Below are 23,378 nucleotides of genomic sequence, written 5' to 3' on the forward strand. Positions count from 1 at the left end.
ACACGGCAGAGCATCCGCTCCTGAACGGATCAATTCCCCTTCCATCCACAGTGGGCTGTGTTCCACTAGTGCGGGTAGAACGAGTAGAGTGTTACCTCCCACACCTGCACTTAACACTGTCCCCACCCATGTCACCAGCAGGGTGGGAAGGAGGTTATTACCACCCGTTAAATTGTCAGATTATGTTTGTGCGTAAATGATTGTTTTTCTTCAACAATTGTATCCTTGTTACCAGTTACTCTTCACTGTTGCCTTCCTCCCTACTCTTCTTCCCTTTTCATCTTTGTTTTCTCTATCTCTCTCTATCCCTCCCATCTCTCTCTCCTCCTCTCTATCTCTCTCTCCCTTTCCTTAGCGGGGAAGATGTGTTATGATTGTCCTATGTCCACTTAAGGACACCGTACCCGCGCTCCCCATTTTACCAGCTGTCATCACTGGAATGTTGACAGTTGACAGCTGGTGGCCGGTTGAGCGGTAGCATTTGTCGCGCTCCGAATTCCTCGGAGCCTGTGTTGGTGCATCATAATAAAGAAGCTCACTTCAACTTACATGTGTGCGGAGTTATCTTTACATGCACAGACTGACTTTGTCACGGGAAGCATGACTGAGGGCAGACATGGAGCTCGCGTGAAAAACCAATGAAGCTTAACAAAAGTAAGGTAAGTACTGAACTATGAAAGATCTCACAATAATATCTTAGTTTTCCGGAGGTAACTATTAAATATACCTAATCTTGATGTCTCCTGTTACTAAGCCTCCTGTGAAGCAGTTTGTGTCAATTTGGTTGCTTCCCAGGGGCGTATATCTCAGGTAGACGTATAATAGAAACTCCATGGTGTCTGTCCTTGACGTTCTCCTTTCTCTAGAGTCCGTGCTGGTAAGAAAATAAGAGGCAAATGACAGGCAAAGAATGGTGAGTCAGTACAGAAATTCTATCACCGGATATAGACGAACTAAAAGAACATGGAGTTAAGTGACATAAAAAGCCACATAACCTAAATTATTAAAGCAAACTAAGTAACGCCTAGCTTACAGAGATCCATGCTCACAGAGGAGTGTAAGGAACTGAATCTGACTAACCTAACACTGCATTGATGCACTCTGGGGACCCATAGCTGCCGTACATCGATAAAGCCCTCTATCAAAGGAGTACTCTCAAACATTTTCCCAGGGGCCACAAAGCTTGGTCTATGATGTGACCGAGGGCCGCACTGAAGTCAGCAGGTTGGTAGGGAGGAGTTGGCGTTATGTGGGTGTAGGGAAAGCAAAGCATAGTGTCAGAAACGCACAATTTGAAAAAACTTGGGATTAGTTCCGTCTTCTCCACTTAACCAGATTGTGTGATCCTAGGCGATTGTTCTATATGATTTTCCCTCCTTTTTCTTCATTATCAAATATAAGAGGACCTCGAAATACAGGACATCAGGTTGTGCGCTATACAAAATCCTCCCCTGTGTTTGATTTAATAAACACTAATGTTGTTTATGTATAATAGGAACCCAGGTTACCTAAAGTGTGCACATAACTGACTTGCCTGTTAGTTCACTATTAGCATTGTTGTCAGGGTGTGAGGTAAGAATGAATGTTTCTAAATTCATGTTTGAAAAAAAGTCTCAATGAACTGATATGATATACTAAGGTAAAACGGTTATGCGGTTCTGCATGTTAATGAAATACACTTTTTGAAATGTTAATAGACTTTATCATAATATCACACTTTTGCTGCAAGATTTCTTTAAAACCGATGTTTTTATTAGTGTGGTACAGGACACCCTAGTTACTTCCTTTCTTTAACTTTAATTAAAACCTTTAAATAAAGGCTTGCTTGTTTATTGAACATCTTTTCAATGTTTGTGTTGAGTCGGGTAAACAGCAGCCCAGAGCTGCAGTTTAACGGGGGGCCGCATGTAAGGACAGGAGGTCTGTACTTTGAGTATCACTGCTCCATCACAACCTAACATTTGTTTCCTTTATATTTTTACCATTTTACTACAGGAAGTTGGGAAGATATATAGATCGCTATGGGGAAAATATAAATCAGCATGACTTTGCTTTCATGTTGTGTTACTTCTAAATTGATAATTATAAAAAATAAAACACAAGTAGGCATTGTTTTATTTTGAAAGTAGAAGTTTCTCTTTGCTAACATTATTTCAAGATCGCATGGCGGTTAACTGAAACTTGCAGGAGAGACATTTGTGTGTAATATTGATTACTGAAGAAGAGCGCTAAATAAAGGCAGACTTTCCTCCTGAAAGACCATCGAATAACCCAGTCCTTTAAATGGTACTGAGTACCGGCACTTCTTATTTTCATCCCTTTAAGTACCGACACTTCTCCCCCCGCCAAGGAGAGTACCGGTACTATTGTCCTATATGTTGTTCATTGCTAATTCTTCAGAGGCAGGGTGGCGCCTGCCTCTATGATACTCTGACAGCTAAACTGCCCGTGTAGCCCTGTGCTGAGCTCCTGCGGAACTGGAACCGTTCAACAGCAGTTTCATTGTCTTTTACGTGTAGGTGTTGAGAATTTCACGTTCACGCTGAGCTTGACAGAGCAGTGTCCATACCATTCAGACACTGCTCTGTCAATCACATTTACACTATGGTGTGCATTTGTGCACACCCTGGAATCCAAGCGACCCACTGAGAGTGGCAATTAAGGAAGCCACGGGAGGTAAGGAGTTAAAAGTTTCTTTTATCCTGTGAGTCTGTTGTGTGAGTTTGACTTATTGTGAGTGTTTACTGGCTTGTGTCTGCCTTTAGGTGTAAGGGAAAGAGGAAGACCTAGAATCTGGATAGTCTAAGAAGGTGTTTTAAAGAAAGTGTGTGAACTGCTTTGTACGTGCATGTATGCTCAGGCCTGTGTGAGTCTGCACACGAGAATTTGAGTACCAAGCCCAATAATAATAAATAATAATAATCAGAGCCACTGTAATTATGCGTCAAGGTTGATTAAATTATGCAGCAAGAAAAGGCAACTTATGCTGTGTAATGCAGAATAATTCCTGATTGTATTACTTCATTATTTTGTAATTTGTATACTTGTTAACACTGTCTGGGCATAGGTTGCACTTCAGTTTAAACATTGCAATAAGCAACAGGAAGGTGAGAAGTCAACCTTTGGAAAGGGCCTTCCACAGCGCACCAGCACGTGTTGGTACGATTTTACTAACTTTTGAACTGTTTAAGGTAGAAACAATTTGTTTTGTTAAATGCTGAAGATTATGCAGCAGAGGATGTGGCAAATGAGGCAGATCCATAATTTATGTGAAAATGAATCGCATACTTCCACTTTCCTGACAATAACAGTGTGGCATCAAGAAGCTGCACTAGATAAACAAGTATTGGCAAAGCCATTAGGTGTGGCCTTGGTAAAGCTGCTGCAATTGTTAATTGAAAAAAAATTATTGCACTAATATGCCACAAAAAAAAGAAAACATGCCTCCTATGTGTGGTGAGCTTAAGCATCCAAAAATTATTTTAAATAAAGAATTTACCATTGCATATAATCTAACCGTATCAGTGCGACCTATCAGGCATTGTATTTTGGTTGGGGGAGGGAGTTTTCTACAGCACAAACTAGACTCCAAGGTATTAGAGCACTTTAAATGAGCACCAGTTGCGATACAGATGGACACAGTCATTTTTTTGCGAGGCACATTAATTGATTTGCCCAGAATCACAGGATGTTGAGCATCCCTGTCGAGACTCGAACCCGGTTCTCCAGCTTCAAGGTCAATTGTTCTAGTTGTTTGGCAACATCCTCTCCTCAACTAGTTTGGAACCCTTTTTTAGTTTTAATACACATCACATGGAAGTATGATTATTATTGGTGCAAGTTAAAGCTACGTTGGCCCTTAATTACTGTAACCTGGAGACCTATTTCAAACAAACACAATGACTAAAAAATGGATAAAAACTGCCAAAGTAAAGTACTGGCCCACCAGCCTGGCAGTGAAGTGCACTTTTTAAGGCAAATTTGCCCATGTGATTAGGAAAAATGTCATCACTCACAGTGCAAGGTGGTTAGTTGCCTTATTGGGCTGCCGTTTTACCCCATGCTATTTGCTGTGGTGAGTGGAAGCAGAATGTGAATGATAGCTGAACAGACCCAGGGATGAAGACGGTTGAGTAAAATTCCCCTCTACATGTGTATTTTTTATTTATGGAAATTAATTTCATAAGGCTGATAAACTTAAATGAAAAGGGGGTTAGATGGGCTTCATTTTCCTGCAGGATCTGAAGAAGGACAGATCTGTGATGTTTTGCTGCATTTATTGTTTTCTATTGTACCGTGTTAAGATGAGATAGGACTAGGAGGGAGGGAGGCGGAGAGGGAGAGGGAGGGAGAGAGGGAGAAAAAAAAGAGGGGACAGCAATTAAAAGAATATGACATGGCTGCATAAAATGCATTAAAAGGGTTCAGTAGGTTGTAAGACAAGGATCCTCTGCTCTATATTATCATTGTACCAGTCTTTAAGAGGGGGAATGGATGAATTGGGTATAATACCAAGACCTGCTCAGCAAGTAGAGAGACTTGGAGAATCCATAGTGAGTTCTTTCAGGCTGTCCTTTCACTGTAGGCAACACACCCCTGTTAAGTCACGAATCTGAAAAGGAAATGTGGGTTGTGAGCTGAGACTCCTTCTGTGCCAGAAGACACCATAAGCCATTCAGTCTTGATTATTTGAGGCCTCAAACATACTTTCATGTGTTACGTAGGATAGGTTGAATGAGGTGCCTAGAAGTTCCTAGATGGTGGGTGGCTTCAAGCAGAGGGTGGCAGATGTTTAGTATTCTAAAGTGTGGTGGCAGTAATGCATGAATAGTAATACTGTTCAAAGAATGTAATGTCATCTTTAGGGATAACAAAGCTAAAATAATGAGATGTGCATAGAGTTACAAAGAATCTGCCCTAGAATATGTATCTACTCACCTTCTGACACCAACTAAAGACTATGTAAGAAGACCAGGTGTGAGGGAGACACGATTACACATCTGCATTCATGCTTGGCTGTGCCACGCCTGGGCTGAGGGATTCATGACTCGTAAAGAGATAGTTGAGATGTTTGACATCCCCTTCCGACACTAAAAATGTTCGTCTTTGATTTGCTTCCATAGCGCTTAAACCATGTACTAAAACAGGTCCCACCCATCCCTGCCTCTACTCTGCTCTGCACACCTGCTGCAGACCCAGTATGACAGTGCCCAAATTAACATACTGAACTACTAACACCCAGTACCCCACAGTGCTGGGATCTCATTGCATATAAGAGGAAATAAGGATGAGCCCTTTAAATGAGGATCTCTTAAACTATGGTGCTAAAGGAGGTGCTCTGGTGAATCTTGCTGCTTTCAGGAGAGACTTCGGGACTGCGAGGACCAGCAGCCCTTCAACACCTCCCAGCTGCGTCCTCTTCCCGCCTGCCCTCAGTTGGTTGAAAACTGCTCGCGGCCCCCGCTTCGCGGGAGCCGCTCGCAGCAGTGTGGTGCTGTAGTGAATCTTGCTGCTTTCAGGAGAGACTCCGGGACTGCGAGGACCAGCAGCCATTCAACACCTCCCAGCTGCGTCCTCTTCCCGCCTGCCCTCAGCTGGTTGAAAACTGCTCGCGGCCCCCGCTTCGCGGGCGCCGCTCGCAGCAGTGTGGTGCTGTGGTGAATCTTGCTGCTTTCAGGAGAGACTCCGGGACTGCGAGGACCAGCAGCCCTTCAACACCTCCCAGCTGCGTTCTCTTCCCGCCCGCCCTTATCCGACCATTTATCCATTCCAGAGCCACCGCTGCGCGGGATGCGCGCGGGCGAGCGCCGGGCGAAGCCCGAGCCAAGGGCGGGCCCGTTGTAGCCCGGTGGAGACCGGACCGGGCTACCCCTCTGACATCTCGTGAGTATTATTATCTTTTGAAAGAATTGGGGGTTCTATCACGCAGCTATGCCAGCTCGTGAAAATCGGGCCAAAGTTGCAACGCAGAGTGGGAACTTAACAGGAACTTTAGATAATTTTATAACTAGAGCGAATTCGGTCATAGACCAGGGGATTACTCTAATGGAACGCCGGGTGTCACAAGATCTAGCCCTTGCAAAAAGATCTTCAATGGGTCACCTGGCAAACGCTCGCACACCTGAACCTGCGCTACGAGCAAATATAAATGATGCCCTTGTGATCATTCACAGTCCCCTTACTCCGCTGCCCTTTGTGAATATTACCTCACCGGAGCAATATACAGATTCAAGGGGGTCAGAGCTTATCGATGTTTTACCAACAGTTTGCGCACAGGGAAGACCAAACACACGACAGTTGACGGCAAAAGGGGAGGGAGCGATATCCAAATTTAAAAAAGGGGCAACTATTGACAACAAAGTTAGTGGGCAGGACAATGATAAAAGGACTGCCGAACAACATTTCAACAATCCTGCATAAGGAAAACCGGGACGCTAATAATTCGATTCTACCACCTCATCAGGGAATAACTCCCTTGCGCAAAGGCGCCGCCATGAGAAAACAACTGGCTGGGGAGGATTCTCTCCTTGATAAACTTGGTGCCCTGCTAACATCTCTTCTCCAGCCATTTGAACTAAGACTCTTGCAAATGGAACAACAGCTTGGTAAGATGGAACAAACCTGTACGGAGGTTGCTGACCACTTAAAGGCAAATATGTTGCAACTAACTAACGTACAGCCAAACCAGGCACAAACAAGGGTCGTAATGTATAAACCTGCCGCCACAGTTGCGATATCCAACTCTGTGATATCAAATGCGAAGCCAACACCACTGATGGGCATTTCTAACAATACTTTGGGGGAGGGATCCTCTGCCCAGCCTGCAAAGACTGGGCGGTCTGTTCCCGCTTTAGTCACCCCAGGGGTTCAAAGAATAGACCTTCCACCGGAATCTAGCCCGTTTGTGGTTGTTTTAACAGGGGTCCCTGAAACTATCAACTCCAGTGTGGAATCATTTGAGTGCCTAAAAAAAAATAATTGCTGATTGGCTCAATAAAAACAGACCACTACCCCCTCTTACCTCTAGTAAGATACTAATGGTTCGGAGGCTGTCTTGGGTGGGGCATAGGAAAAAACCCATAAATGGCGACTGTGTAGTGGTTAATTTTAAGGACCCGCAAATTGTAGAACATATCTGTAATTGGCGGTCTCACACCCCTGGGGCCATCATTTGACCACTCCCATTGTCATACTTCTATCCTCCAACCCAGTCTCTAGATACACAAGGGGACTGGACAGTAGTAGACCATTTAGGTGGGGGGAGGTTAAATGGGGGTTGGCTTCGCCACCCTCCTCCCCCCAAGTCCACTAACCATACAAAACAGGTTTAGCGGATTAGATCTTGTTGATTGACTAAATCACAATGGGGAAGCTGATTCTGCTATTGTACAAAGAAAGGGATCCTCCTATTCGGGGGCAGAGTTTGGACAAATTGAAGGAGCACCATTATCTGGTGATTCATCTATTTCCCAAATGACTAAAGCGCATATACTGGAGCCTAATAGGGGTGTGGATGATGCTACTTTTGGCGAAAAGGCTTCTGCTTGCTCGTTGTATTCCCTCAATGACTTGTTTAGGGAACCTGTTTCAAGTGGGGGTGGATCTATTATCTCCTGTCCGGAGGAAAGAGAACAAAATATCCTCAGAGTCCTGTCCTGGAATGTGGCGGGCCTATCCAATTAACTCCCCTGCCCAAGATTGGGGTTCTTTCATCGACAAGTTCGATATTTGTCTCTTTCAAGAGACCTGGGCTAGGGATGAGCAATCTAGGGTTGGCTACGCTACATATCATATTCCCGCCTGTTGGGAGGGTAAGGGGTGTCCATCTGGGGGGCTTACCATTTGGGTTGGGGTACACCTAGGATGTATGGTGGAGCCCATGATCACTTCTTCAGATGATGTGCAGTGTGTGATCCTAAAGTGGGTCAACTCTCCCAAGCTTGCCATTGTGAATGTTTATTCACGACCGGTTGGTATAGCTAGAGTCAACTGCCAACGGAGAGTTTTCACTCTTTCTATATACCATCCCGAGTGACATCTCTCTCTTAATAGCCGGCGATTTTAACTGCCATTTTGAGCCGCTTCGGGGAATGCCCGAGGGGGCTCTAACGGCTGAAGATGATCATTGGGCTATACCACCATGCCAATCCCCCTGCCCCAGAACTTGGTCCCCGTTAGCGGTCCAGATCACAGCACTGACCCTAAACCACTCGATTAGGGGGTGCAATGGCCGTATCCAATCTGACATCCCCTCAGGTTGTACCTTCAATAAAAAGGGGCAGGAGTCGCGTCTCGACTATATTATGGTCGATACGCGGTCCTGGTCCAAGGTTACTGATTTAAGGGTAATACCACGGGGCGACAGCGATCATAATGCCCTTAGTTTGGAGATGGCTTTTACAGATAACAGAAGGACTACTCGGGAGGATAAGGATCACTCAAGAGACAGGACAATATTAGCAAACAGACGCAGAGTCAAGTGGGAAAAGCTAGTGGCGTCACCTAATAAACTAGCTAAATTATATAATCTAAGTTACTCTCTCCTCCTGGACCTAGACGTTCTAATTAATGAACCTTTTTTTTTTTTTTTTTCCAAAACCTTTATTAACGAGTTACATCAGCTTTACAGCTTCACGCCTACAACCCCTCGGGCCGGCTACAATCCATCCCATCCCTTGCACTCTACTTCAAGATACACAGCCATTTGTCCGACATCCCAGAGGCCTGGTGGCGTGAAGCTGCAACGCCTCTCCCTTATCGGTTCGAGTTCGTGCGTACCATTTTCAGGGTCATAAATGCGCAAATTAGCTTATATTCGCATGTCTACCTTATGTAGGATCGGTAGAATCCGTCGGGAGGGGAAGAGTCCATTAATCTAATGCTACACAAAGGCACCGATTTCGTAGTATTATCCGATATACAGCAGTGACCCCATCGTGGCCCGGGTGAACATGTCCTGCGGCAGTTCCACACTCACACTTCCACCGCTACCGCTACAGTCCCCTCAGCAGTGATCCGCAGTGAAGGGCCAACCTCCCAAAAACCCATCCATGATCGCCACCCTCCATCCATGTCCCGTTACATCCAGGACCTATATGCTGTCATCCCCCCTACCACAGCCACGTACAGACACCTCCACTCCTTCTCCTAGGGAGTTCCCATTCTGGGCAGCTCAGCCATCCGACTCCGCATCAGTGGTCCTCCCCTCAAAGCTGCACTGTCTCCCACTAGGAACATAGCCCCATCCTGTCAGCAATCGTTCTCCAGCCAAGCATAGGCTCCCAGCAGATCCCGAGCACACTATCCCGCACCTTGTGCATCAGTCTCAAGGCCAGCCCCACCTGCTTCCGGGGTTTCGCCCATCCCTGCAGTGCCCTCAGCCGCTAAGTACGCTCTGAATGGGTCCCAAATGTCCTTGGCCCTGCTACTCACTGGCTGCATTTCTGCGTATATTATATTCTGTTCCTGACAATGTAGTAAATCGGCTATCCATTCCTTAAATTTCGGTGCACGGCCCCTCCCCCACCGACATGCCACTCTCCTTTTCGCCATCAACATTGCAATATCTCCAAATTTCCGATATGCCTTGGGTATACCCATAGTGTAGCCCAGCAACATCATTAGCGGATCACAGTCAATCATGTCTCCTATCATGACCGTCAGCGCCTTGTGGACCTGTGTCCAATATTCAGCCACCGCCGGACACTGCCATGACCAGTGTAAGAAACCAGCCCCTTCCGTGCGACAGCGCTCGCACCTGTCATTATCCGCTAGGCGAAACCGCAACTTCCTCGCAGGCGTGCAGTACATTCGCTGCAGGAACTTATAGTGAATAATTCGTAATCTGCAGCTAGCTGATATCTGTAAGGTTAACCCGCAGCAGTACGCCCACTGCGCTTCCGTTATGTCCCTCCCTAGATCCTCACTCCACTGTCTGAGCACCCTGCACTCCTCGCCACCACTATGTTCACGAATACTCCGGTACAAGTGCGATACTAGATGCCTGCCTTCCTCCGATGTAAGTACAACTTGTAGCGGCATTACCACCGCAGGTTCTTCAGGGAAGCGCGGTAAGACGGCCCTCAGTCCCTGTCTCAACCGAATGTAATAAAAGACATCTAACGGTGTGTGCTGAGCCCCCTGGAACCACTGCTCTTTTGTCTTAAATTGACCATTCAAGAAGAGATCTCCCCAGCAGCGGACCCCTTGTCCAGCGCACATCCCCTGGAACCCCTTTTCCTGAAGCAAGGATAGCCCCGGGTGGTAAGCTAGTGGCAATTTTGGTGCGTATAGGAACGGAAGTGCCACTTTGCGGAGGACACGCTGCCACGCGTCTATCGTGCATGTCACAGTTGCGGCCGGCGTATCGAGCACATTGGCTGGGCCCTGAATAATACCTTTCAGTGGCCGAGCAATCCAGTCCTCCACAGCCGGCTGCGGCATGAATGGCGTAGGCGCAAACCAGTGGTACGCGAAATGGGCCTGAGCGCTAAGGTAGTAAGCCAAAAAGTCAGGGACATCAAATCCCCCTCTCCCATAGGGCTGGGTAATAATTGACCATGACAATCGAGGCTGCTTTCCAGCCCAGAACAATCTGATCAATTCCGTGCGGAGCGTACGGAAAAAATAAGCACCCGGATAGTAAGGGACATTTTGGAACAAATATAAAAACCGGGTCAACACTACCATTTTAATAAGTGAGGCCCTCCCAGCCATGGTGAACGGCAGCGAAATCCATCGCGTCACATCCTCAGTTAGTTTAGCGATGGCAGTACCGTAATTTAGGCGCACTATCTCCTCCCTGTTCTTTGATATCTGGATCCCTAAGTAACGCAAATCTGAGTCACACCATTCGAGCGGATAATCCAGTGGAAAGCGGCCCACCGCAGGAGTCAGGGGAAAAAACTGCGACTTCTTCCAATTAATTTGTACACCGGATATCCGGCCAAAGACCAGAAACTCTCTGAGCAATGGGTTGAGATTCGCCAGTGGGTCCACCACATATAACGTCAAGTCATCTGCATACAGTGAAACGTCTATTTGACGTTGGACGCATTTAAAAGCGCTTTGCTTATGCAGCTGTCGAATACGGCATGCTAATGGCTCAATCGCAATAGCAAATAACAGCGGGGACAACGGGCAACCCTGCCTGGTACCTCTGGTCAGTGCAATCGGGCCCGACATTTCACCATTGATTAAGACTCTCGCCTTCGGGTCAGTATACAGCAATCGCACCCAGGCAACAAATATTTTTGGAAACCCCATCCTGTACAATATAGCAAAGAGATAGTTCCACTCAACCGAATCAAATGCTTTGGTAGCATCAAGAAATATAGCCGCCACTGGCAGTTCCGGCGCTATTGTATGTATCAGGGAGAAAAGGGTGCGCAAGTTGTGGGCCGTAGACCTCCCGGGGATAAACCCAGACTGGTCTGGGAGGGCTATTTTAGGCATTAATAACGATAATCGATTGGCTAGCACCTTCGCCAATACTTTAGCGTCGTAGTTGATCAAGGAAAGCGGCCTATACGCATCACAATCAGTAGGGTCCTTGCCCGGCTTCAACAACGAAGTGATCAACACCTCCCTCATGGAACCCGGCAACACTCCCACTTCCAGAGACTCCTCGTAGACCTCCTTGAGGACTGGGGCCATAATATCAATATAGCATTTATAAAATTCTGCCGGCAGCCCATCCAAGCCCGACGCCTTACCGTTGCTAAGGGACATAATAGCTTCCCGGATTTCATCCAATTCAAACGGTGCACCAAGAAACTGTCTGTGGTCATCGCTCAGCCAACTCAACGCAACATCATCTAAGAAACCCCCAAATTCCACCTCATCAGCGCTGCGTGCCGTATAAAGTTCTTTATAATGTGCCGTGAAGTGCTCCAAAATACCCTTGGTATCACGATGTGTAACCCCTTCTGACGTGCATACCTCCAATATGTGTGTATTGTAACGCAGCAGCCGAGCAACCTCCGCCAGTGCACGCCCTGGCCTCTCCCCCTCGCAGAATCTGCGAGCCTGCCAATATTTGCCACAGAATCGAGCCTCTCTGTCCCCCTCCTTTTCATACTGTGTAAATCTTTCTCTGAATTCCCCATGGAGGGGGCCCATAGGCTCCCGGTTCATCCTAACCTCCAGCCCTTTAAGTTCCACTTCCAATTTTGAAAGCGTTCTCCGTATGTCTTTCAAGACCCCAAAGCTCTTCGCAATGTAGTACCCCCTGACCGTCACTTTAAATGCCTCCCAGATGGTTTCCACACTGGCTACCGAATTTTTATTGCGGGGAAAAAACTCTGCAATCTCCTCCCCCAGCTCTGCTTGAAATAGAGGATCCAGGAGGGCCATGGGTTGCATACGCCAACGTATGGCAGCACCCCCATAACCAGGGATTGCCACCTGGACCAGGACCGGGCAATGATCTGAGTATGTCCGTGGCAGGTGCATAACCTTCCCCAAATCCACCGCTATACCCCGGGACAGAAAACAGTAATCCAGTCTAGCCCATGTGTTAGCAAATGTTGTGATTCTTCAATCCCCCCCCCCCCGACCCCAAACCCCCCTCCCCCCACCTCAAACTCCAAACACCCCTATCTGCCTTGCCCCCCCACTCCCTCCCCCCTCCCACTGAAGCAAACCCCAACCTGCCAGCCACGTCTCCTCCCCATCCCTCCCACAATTGCCCCCCAAACAAGGGCCATAACAGTTTCCATATCTCCCCATGAGCTCTCGGGTATTTCCCTCCGGGGAACTTGTCTAGGTGGCACCACTAATTCCCCCTCATCTATTCCAGACACTCACCAATTCGGTAGTCTGACTCGATGACCCAGAGGGGGTGTCCGGCGGTATAATCAGTGGCGACTTTAGCGTACGCATTCTACCACAATGTAATTCACAACCTATGGAGGAGACACATTCACATGATCTACAAAATTCTCTTACAATACTGCAATTCTCTCACCGGTCCCGCCCATATCTCCCATCCCGTCAGATCCGAGCAGATATGCAGAATATCCAGTCCAGTGCAATGTCTGCATCAGTTGAGTCCCCAATCGCTATGCCCCCGCCGAGTACTTACTCGCCCCCTGAAGACAGTGTACAATGATTGTCTACCCTACTCACTGTTCGGCATCCATCCGCTCTCCAGGCAGCGGTACCTGCTCATCATCCACATCCGCACCAGGTTTGTGTGTACGTTTGTAGTGCTTGAGGAAGTCCTCCACCTGCTGTGGAGTCGTGAAAAATCGCTGCTTACCCTGGTACGTGACCCGCAGTTTTGCTGGCTAGAGGAGCGCATAGTTCAGTTGTAAGGTTCGCAGCTTGGCTTTCACCGCCATGAATTTCCTGCGCTCCTCCTGGACCATTGGGGTGAAATCCGGAAACAGCGTGAAGGAGTTACCATCATAAGATAGGGACCGCGTGCCCCTCGCTGTTCTCAGGGCCGCGTCACGATCTCGGTAGTTCAATAACCGGGCAATGATGGGCCTGGGGGGGCGCTCCCGGTTTTGGTCTAGGGCCCAGAGCACGGTGTGCTCTCTCCACTATAAAGTGGGGAGAAAACGCCTCCGACCCAATCGCTGCGTGCAACATCTTTTCCACATACTCCTCCATTTTACCCACATTGGTCGTCTCCGGAATTCCTATTATGCGGACATTATTGCGCCTGCTTCTCGCCTCCAAATCCTCGTTCTTGGACGCTATAATGCGCAGCAGATTATCCATTCTGGAGAGCTGCGAGGTGTGCTGCGAAACTGTGTCCTCTGTATCCGATATCCGTTGTTCCGCACCCTTCAGTCTTTCCTCATGCGCATCTAGTTTATGCACCACTGCATCCATTCTCGACGATATCCTATCCACTTTGTCGGCAATCGTCGCAAACCCTTGTCGCATCTCACGCAGCACCTCCTGCAGGTTCGCCGTCACAGCCGAGGGGTCCCCCGCAGCTCCATTCACTCCCTCATGGACTTGCTGCGCCTCCGAAGGTTTAACCCCCTTTTTGCCGGGCTCGAACGAGACCTTAGGCTGCCTCGTGTCCGTCTTGCCCATCTCGAGCCCCTGTCAGGACTACGCACCGTGAACTGGACCACTCTGCAACCACCACCGTAGCAGAACCAAGCCCACAGCAATCAGTAGGCGAGTGCAAGGGGGAGAAGAGGGCACCTCACCAGTGCCGAGCACAACTTCCCGATGTGTCCCCACTTTCAGGCCTCAGCACTTCCGCACCGTCAGCAGCTCCAATGCCAGGGCCGGTACAGTCGATTGCCACCACCAGCAACTCCGTATATGGCGCTTTCACCGCGCCAAAGGCATGACAGGCATTTCACCACGAATCCTCCTCGTAGCGCCACCATCCAACATCAGCAGGCAAAACGGCCGGCCAGCGGGGAAGGCCGTGCGAGCGCCCCCCCACTGACCCACAGCACACCCTCAGCAACGAGCGGCGCCCAACAGTACAGTCTGGGACGGAGGCGCTATGTGTTCGCCCAGCACAGCCCCTCAGCCCACTCAGGCAGTGATACGGGCGCCAGCAGAGTCCTCAACCGCCACATCGTGCACCCTCTGAGTCCCGCAGGCCCCTGGCTACCAGCGCCCACGTGTCTGAGGTGCCCTGAGGCAGCACGCTAATTCACTCCGGGGCCCCTGTGCCCCGCATCAGGTCCGACCGTGCACTTAGGTGGAGGGGAGCTCCTTCGCCACGCTCTCGGTCGTCCAGCTAATGTCCGCGTCCACCCCCCCCGGGGTGTCCACAGCCGCCACACCCAGCAGCGCATCCGCATCAATCCCTCCGATGGGGGGGGGGAGGGGGAATCTCTCCACACATCCCGCTAGCGATACCTCTGCCCGGGGGGGGGGGTCTCGCGCCGTTCACCAAGCCCGCTCCGGTCCTCGGTGTCCGTTTCGCGCCCTCCGCTGTCCAGTGGCCTACGGCAGTTATTGCAGCCCCGGCCTCACCTAGGATGCGTCCCCAGCAAGCCGTCTCGCGTCCTCCAGCCGCTCACGCCGCCAGGGCTTCCGGAGCCCGTATCTTCACCAGCGTCGCGCCTCCAATGCTGCAATTCGGACAGCCAGCACCGGACCTCTCTGGCAGTCACTGTGTGGAATTTCAGCCCTCCAGATCGCCAATTTAGGATATTAAGCCGGATAAATGCCGCCGGACTGCGGGTGCCTTACACTAAGGCGACCATTCGCTAGTGCGCCACCTAGCGTCCCCCCTAATTAGTCAACCTTTACCCCCAGATGTAAATGCTAAAATCCTGGCCATTCATACTAATTTAGTGTCGGCCCTAGCGGAGGCTCTCAACCCGTGTGTCCCAAAAGGGACTAAGAGGGCCCTCCATCGTCCTGGTATAATGCCACATGCCGTAGGGCCAAGACAGAATTGCTACAAGCACTAAAAACAGATAATAACAGACCCCACATTCTTGCAACGCGCCTTCGGTATAAAGAGGTCCAAAAACTCGCTAAACAAGAGTGGGACTATGCTGATTGGTCCGAGTTATCTGTCGCGCTGGAATTAAGGGATGCACGTAGATTTTGGTCAATTGTAGGCATGGGTTGTGGGGAACCGAAGTCTGCTATTGAACCTAACATTGATGCAAAGGTCTGGGAAGATCATTTCAAAGGCCTTTACTCATTAGCTCCAGATGTGGAGAGTAGGTTGGTAGCCACTCTTGCAAACGACCAGGATAACGATATTGAGTTTGAGGTCGAGGAGGTACTTAATGCAATTGCCAAACTCCCGGAGGGAAAAGCACCGGGATTAGATAAGCTCCCTGGTGATCTTTTCAAACATCAACCTAGAATCTGGGGTCCGTATCTCTGCATTATCTTCAATGCAATAGTGAAGGGCATGGAGGTTCCCTGTACTTGGCTGGGAGCAGAGATAGTCCCAATCTTCAAGAAGGGTTCTCCTCTGCTCCCGGTCAACTACAGGCCCATCAGCCTCATTGATGTACCACAAAAAATCTTTGCGCTGCTAATCTTAGATCGGTTGCAAGAATGGATGGAGGACCAGGATATCTTTAGCCCATTACAGGCGGGATTTAGGAGGAACACTTCAACAACAGACCAGATTTTTCATCTCATGACTTTATTCTGGAAAACAGCTAAGATAGAGGGTGGCAGCCTCTATATGGTCTTTGTGGACCTCTGCTCCGCCTTTGATTTAGTGCCCGTAGGCAATTATGGGCGGTGGTCCAAGGTATGGGGGTCCCGCAACAACTCTTGCAGCTGTTGATGAGATTGCACAAAGGGAACTTTGCACAGGTTAGATGTGGGAGGAATGGGGCGCTGTCGGATAGGTTCCCTGTTGAGCGAGGGGTCAGGCAGGGTTGCGTATTGGCACCCACCCTGTTTTGCCTCTATGTGAACGCTGTAATCCCCTATTTGAATAATATCCCCAATAATGATGCTCCATGTTTGGCAGGCAGCAGGGTACCGGCAATTATGTTTGCTGACGACACCCTCCTGCTTTCCAAGTCTCCAATGGGGATACAGCGTATATTGGACGGTTTTGAAGATTTCTGTAGAAATTGAGGTCTTGAGATCAATATTAGTAAAACAAAATATATGATCTTTAACCCTCGAGTATCAACATGCCCAAATCCCATTCTGGGCAATGTGAGGCTGGAAAGGGTAAAGACCTTTGAGTACTTGGGAGTAACCCTGAACGAGAACCTGTCATGGGCCCCACAACAAGTTAAAGCACAATTGAAATTGGCCCAATTAGCGGGCGGAATTCTTAGACTCTCGAATACTTCCACATACAAACCCGTCAAACCCCACCCCTGGAGATGTATAAGACACAGGTCGGGGCAGCAATTTTGTATGGAGGGGAACTTTGGGGTTACTCGTCTATACCTGAAATCGTAAAAGCAGAAAATAAATTTATCAGACAACTTCTGGCACTTCCACCAAGCACTCCTCTTTTTCCCTTAAGGCTGGATCTGTGGTTGAGATCAATCTCGGTAGAATTAGCCCTAAAACCACTGAGGTTCTGGCGAAGGCACTGGACAACTCCTGAGCTCCTGCATTATAGGCAGGAACTAAAGGAAATTTTACAATCTGAGAGTGGAAAAAAAATACCGTGGCTTATGTTCGTAAAACGGGAATTACTAAGAGTGGGACTGTTTGATATGTGGCACGAGCCGGAATCTAGTGGTCATCTAGTTTCCAGGAAGTTACTTACTAAAATCTTTGTGGAGGACAATCATAATGCTGCACTCTCAGATCCTAATAGCGGTTCCCGGACCCAGTACTTCTTAACATTTAAAGATTCTAATTGCTTTGAATCATTTTTAGATGTCATTTATTCCACTGCTGCAAGGAAACTGTATCTTCTATGGAGATATGGTACTTTGCCCTTAAGAGGCTTTACTAGTAAATGGTCACCCCCTTCTATTGAGTCATGCCCAGGGTGTAGTGGTGATCTAGAAGACGAACTACATGTATTGTTTTTCTGCCCAGCGTATCGAAAATCAAGGAACTATTGGTTGCTACCACTATGCAGGAACTTAGGAATTGCACAATGTTTTTATGCTTTTAGAATTTTAAAAACTGGCACGGAGGGGCACATTGTTTTTGCAGTTTCTAGGTTTTTGTTAGCAATGTGGGCGATACGCTCTCGCTTGCTTAAAAATGAATTCTAAAGGGACTTGGTGCCTTGAAGGATTGATTGCCTCCAGTTTGACCCAGGATGAATGTTTTTACTTGATGTTTGTCTCATCTCAATGATTTTATTATTTTTTTTGCAATATGTTCTGTATTCTTTTATGACAAATTGTCGAAATAAAGATTCAAGAAAGAAAGAAAGCTAAAGGAGGAACGATGCCCAGGACTGTACAAATACGGTTTGGTGTTATCTGGTTTAAAAGAAAAAAATGATAAAGCAGTAATCTAGGAGTGTGCATGTTGAAGCTGCTGTGCAAGAGTTTTCCCCCGCAATCTCCTTTCATGTAGTAAAGATAGGTGGAAGGACCATTGCCACTTACAGTACAGACCCCCAATGTATACATGTCACCATATGGGGAATTCCTAAGAGTTATTAGAGAGATACATTTCAATGTTATTTTCTGTTAGCTTTCATGAGAATGAAGGAAAAAGGATAAGAAAGTTAAAATATTATTCAAAGCTAAAAGTCTCCCCTCTGTTTCACAAGTGTATGCATGCATGCCATTATGAACTAAGTGGTATTCTTTGTGAGCTCATCCTGATCTTTTTATGGTCTGTGTTCTCTGTGAGAAACAAGGTACACAGCAAAGATCTGAAATTCCAGAGGCAAGGTCTGATCGGGCTGAACCAGGACCTCACATCACTTGCACAAGATAGTACATTGGCGGCACAACACCACTCAGTGCTGGCCTAAATCACAGCAACAGCTCATGATCATACAAGGAAGGTTTACAAATCAGTGTTGAGCAGTGTGAAAAAATGTCTGGCCAAAGACCACACAGAATATGTCAAGATCACTTTAAGTGCAATGGGCTGCACACATTTTAGTGGGTCATAACAGCAAAATGGCTATTAATTACTAAGCATGTGTTACGTCACATGTGCAGAGGGAATCTGCACATATGGGTATTTTAGATTACTAACAAGGATGATGCAAGTACAATATGAATAAACATCAGATGGAAGAAGTGCCATTGTATCATATCCCACCCTAGCCCCGCCCACTAGCTACACCCCTAACTCCGTTTGAGTACCTGCACTTATTTTTTTCCATTTAAAGCACTGGACTAGCCTCTGAAAGGTTCAGAGCCCTGGGGTTGTGCCCATTACATTTAAGCTTGTGGCTGACAAGGGAGTTATATTTCACTGCGGTCCTGCCTTTTAAGAGGCAGATACCGATCAGCAATAGGATCTTCTAGGCTGGTTTCCTTCTTGGTCATGTAGGTTTGTACTTGGAGAACATTCTTGCTGCCAAGCAAAAAGTAGAAGAGCCCATTAAGTTGGCTTGTATATGTAGGTGACAAAGACTAGAGTAATTATTGTTCTTTAAAGTATGCGAGGGCTTAGTGGATGGGGTACAGATAAATAACTGCACACTTTCATAACATTGTTTCTTTCACCTTCCCATTCCTTTCTCATCTTCTCCCGACTCGACTTTTTTTTTTCTCAGTTCACTTTCTCTGGCTCTCTGAAAACACCTCTCTGCTCATCCTTTATGCCCCTTCTCTCTTTACCCTACAGGTAGTAGACCGTCTTCAGACCTCTGCTCTCCGATGGCCATGCAGCCTGGTACCCTCGCTTTGCCCTTGTTCTTGTGGATTATCCTATCAAATGTCAATCATTCGACAGCTTCCGAGAAAGACCACCGCTACAAGCAGGGTGAGACTGTGATCCTGTATGTGAACAAGGTGGGGCCCTACCACAACCCACAGGAGACCTACCTCTACTACTCAATACCAGTTTGTGCCCCAAAGGAGATTCTTCACCGGACACTTAGCTTGGGTGAGCTCTTGGATGGCGACCGCATGATAAAGTCCACCTACCAGATCCGCTTCAGGGAAAATGCAGAGAAGCAGACTCTGTGCGAGCTGAAACTGTCCGTCAATGAGGTGAGAGTGGGGCATGGGATCGGTGAACGAAGGGCTGCACATTGATAACATGTTTGTTTGGCCAAGATAAGATTTAAGGTCCCCCTCGTGTTCACTTAATTCCGTACAATTGTTGACCTGGCCTTTGGGAATAGCGAGCAGTAAAGTGGTTTCTACTAGTTTTTCTCATCGTCACACTGTTGCACAGCCAGCTCTAAAAGGCAAACGAACAACAGTCTAAAAACTGCCCAACCAGTGGGTGCCAAATGGAAAAACATGCAATACCACCGTTTCACTTAGCATGGGACTCTAAATCAGCCGTCAGCTAATATAAATTAACTGCGAAGCTTCATATTTTCAATTAGAGCATAATTAATTGTGCCTTAGTTTCAAACTCGCCGTACTGGTCTCTGGCCTTGCAAAGTCTGTTTTGGTATGTAAGCATATCAATGCCACAATTTTATTAAAGCTATTTTTTTGGACATAGGCCTACTCTAGACTCTTGAAAGGTATCCTTATTTACATTATGTCAGTAAGGAAAAACGATTTCTTAAGCTTCATTAAATATTGTTTTAATAAATGTCAAAGAAAGGTTTGTGAAATCTGGTAAAATTAAAAAATATGGTAATGCACTTGCACCTTTTTACCACAATTTTTTTTAAATCCATTTGTTGAAAATAAACAGCAACAATTGTATCATTTTCGAACATTTAGCTAGAGTATTTTTAATGAGTCAAGAGAACACTTTTCTTTGTTGATTTATTCTTACAATCAGATGGTGTCTTACACTGACTAGACTTTTCCTTGATTCTTCCCCTTCTGTACGTGGATGCTCATAGCCCTTTAGACCTTTCTTTGGAATTGGTAGCTGCATTTTTTATTTTTTATTTTTATTTTTTTAAATGAGCTTTTATCTCACCTACAAATTCGGGATGAGGGGAGAGAGATGACTGTAGTATCCTTCAAGGATGGGGTCACGGCTTAGGAAAGATATTAAACACTTTATACATTTTCTCTTTCACTCCGATAGTTGGTAAATATTATGTGGCCTTTTGTGAAATCTGCATGTTCGTTTGTTTGCGGCTGTAGCAATTTTCTTGTATTTTATTGGTCATAGTTGTGAGAAGTATAAAAAAAAACATTTATTTATCTGCTTTGCTTCCCACTGTGTGCAAGCTGCTTGCCTTGGGGTATTTAGTCAGGACATCTTCTGCTCACATTAGCTTGCACCCATTTGCGTGAATTGGCCCACACCCGTACAACTCCTAGACTTCAGTGGATTCAGTAGTCCTTTAACACTGTCAATAGGAGCTGCCCATAAAACTATGGGGAAGAACAGTAACCTTCCTTTCATAAGGATTCTTCACGAAACAGCAGGGTTGTCTAAAGAGGCACTCCAAAGTGCTCCCTATAATAACGCTATAAGCATTTTGTAAAACACACTACTTAGTGGTGGGGCTGCGATGTGGGGGAAAAAATGGGAATGGACAGATAAGTGTCTTTCAGGTCCAAACGGACCAACCAGTCCCCTTGTTTCAGGCGATCTGTCAAAAGATGGATACCCTCCATCTTGAAATGCTTGTACGTCAAGTAATGGTTGAAGTCCTTTAAATGGAGCACCAACCTATAACCTCAGCCCTTCTTCTGCACTAGAAAAATATTGCTGCAGAAACTGCGAGGGCCCTTGTCGCAAGGTGATATCGCATATTTCCGCAGCAATCCTTCGATTTCAGAATCTATAAAATCGCATTCTTGTCGGGAAAAAGAAAGCTGTCTGGGCCAATGGGCCTGATAGGGAGTCTGGAAGAAATCTAGATGGAAACCCTGAACTGTGTGCAAGACCCAGGCATCCTGAGATGGTTGAACCCAATTGCGATACAAAAATTGAGTACGTCGCCCCAAAGGTAGAAGGAAGGGGTCAGGAGCGCTCACCTGTCGATTCTGTGTTCTGGAAGCCTCCCCGATAGGATCCCTATTAAAGCGTCGCTTGTTGAAGCGATGCCTGGTGGGATAGAAGGTACCTCCACGGGTAAGTCCCACTCTCCACTGCCACGACCAAAGTCTCCTTGCTGAGGACCTTGTGAATTGACGGCCAAACGAGCATCCCCGGCCTCGTCCGGCCCTGTTGAAAACCCCAGCTTGAAAAACTCGCTTTATTCCCGACTGCGCCGTATCTATGGTTGTGAATGTACCCACATATTTGGCCACATCCTTGACGATACGGTCACCAAAAAGGTTTCCGTCCGCCAAGGGTCCTGGTTCTGCTGCTGCCAACTCAGTTAGGTTAGAATCCATGCGAGTGAGTATGGATTTGCGCCGCTCTGTGGAAATGGCGCAGTTGGCATTACCCAGAAGACATATAGCTCGTTGGGTCCAACCCACCAACACATGGGAATCTATAGTGTTCCCCGATTCTTGAGCTTCCAATGACATCTCTAAAATCTTGGCCAAAGGGCCAGCCCCATCCAAGAGCTTATCCTGGCACCCTCGCCAGGCGCGATCAATACCCTTCTTGGGGTCCTTCGCTAACTTCATCAGGAAGGTCAAAAGGCTAGAGTCCATCTCAGGGTTTTCGGCCACTTTGTCCGAGATGTCGGGACGAGGACATTCGGAGCGTAGTCTGTTACGCACTTCCTTATCAAAACTCTTGCGGAGATTGTCATGCAAGTACGCCGCAACATCAGGGGCGGGTAACCAATCCGAGGACCTGGGATGGACGATGTCCACGGGGTTAAAGGTAAATGGAGTAGGGATAGCTTGTGGTACCTCCACGTTTTTGGATTTCTTCGTTCCCTTTTTAGGAGGCGAATCGTCAGGGGTATCAGAACTGGCTGTATCGGGACCTGTATCGGAATCCTGACCCTTATCTTTGTCCACATCGAGACGAGGAAGCGAAGAGTAAGAGGCAGAATGGGGCCATGGCTTAGGCTGAGAGCCATCTGTGGGAGCCCCAGCTGGGGCAGTGAATCCATGGCGCCTCACAAACTCCTCCAGTTGCTTGGTTATAGTTTTCAACGCAGTAGCTAGCGCCTGCTGCACGGTTCCCGGAACCGCTTTCTCCAGGGCCTTGTTGACCGACTCCTAGAACGAGGTGTCCAGGGCCTCAACAATATTCTCTTCAATGGAAGGGGTACCCACTTCCTCCTCATACAAGGTATCATCCTCCTCATAATGAACCCAATTCTCCATTGCTGAACCAAACTTGTAGATATACTTGCTCATCAGGCAAATAGTAAGGAGGAGTAAAGGGGGGAGCCAACCCACAGCACAGATCAGAAAGGAAAGGTACCTAGCTCCTCAGCAAAAGCTGTATCACAATTATTTCAGCCCTCAGGGCGTAGTGGAGCCAAAAAGAGCCAATATGTCCAAGGAGGTGTGCTCCCTCCAGGCCCAAATCGTTTTTCCAGCCAGTCAGGCGTAAAGCAGTGCTCAAAGATGAAAGACCCCGGTGAAGTGATCAAAACAAAAGATAAAACGGGCAGTATCGACGTGCGTAGCCCAATCCTACCAAAATATAGCCCAATTGGGCTACGCACGTGGAAAGGAGACAAAAAACGAAGGTAACCGGCTCCAAAGTGCACCGGCCGATGGAAGCCTCGCGCTATAATTTATTCATAGTAGAACTCCGCCGAGAGCGGAGCGGTACCAGTAATCCCTAATATGCAAATTTAAACAAACGCGCTAGACGCGCTGACAACCGAGCGGGCTGAACGCCCGGTACGAGTCAGCTGAGGAGAGCGCAAACACGCGCTGTGAAAACCATGCGCTTAAGTCTCAGCGGGCCGCCTGGTATGCGAAACATTCAGCGCTCCCAGCGGGAGTGTCACAGCGCCC

The 23,378-nt window shown here is 47.5% G+C and overlaps 1 protein-coding gene across 4 annotated transcripts in view; it reads left to right on the forward strand.

The window, feature by feature from the left end:
* TM9SF1 (transmembrane 9 superfamily member 1) overlaps positions 1 to 23,378 on the forward strand; it is a 478,903-nt gene that overhangs the window by 325,876 nt on the left and 129,649 nt on the right. For 3 of the 4 annotated variants that reach the window (XM_085647862.1, XM_085647855.1, XM_085647847.1), the window contains exon 2: positions 19,198 to 19,565. In XM_085647862.1, coding sequence (XP_085503988.1) covers positions 19,230 to 19,565 — 336 coding nt within the window. In that variant the 5' untranslated portion in view covers positions 19,198 to 19,229. Of the gene's footprint in view, positions 1 to 552; positions 660 to 19,197; positions 19,566 to 23,378 lie in introns of those variants that run through there. The other variant, XM_085647870.1, reaches the window with a different exon arrangement.

The sequence above is a fragment of the Triturus cristatus genome, chromosome 1_1 (genome assembly GCF_964204655.1).
Source record: "Triturus cristatus chromosome 1_1, aTriCri1.1, whole genome shotgun sequence".
Taxonomy (NCBI): domain Eukaryota; kingdom Metazoa; phylum Chordata; class Amphibia; order Caudata; family Salamandridae; genus Triturus; species Triturus cristatus.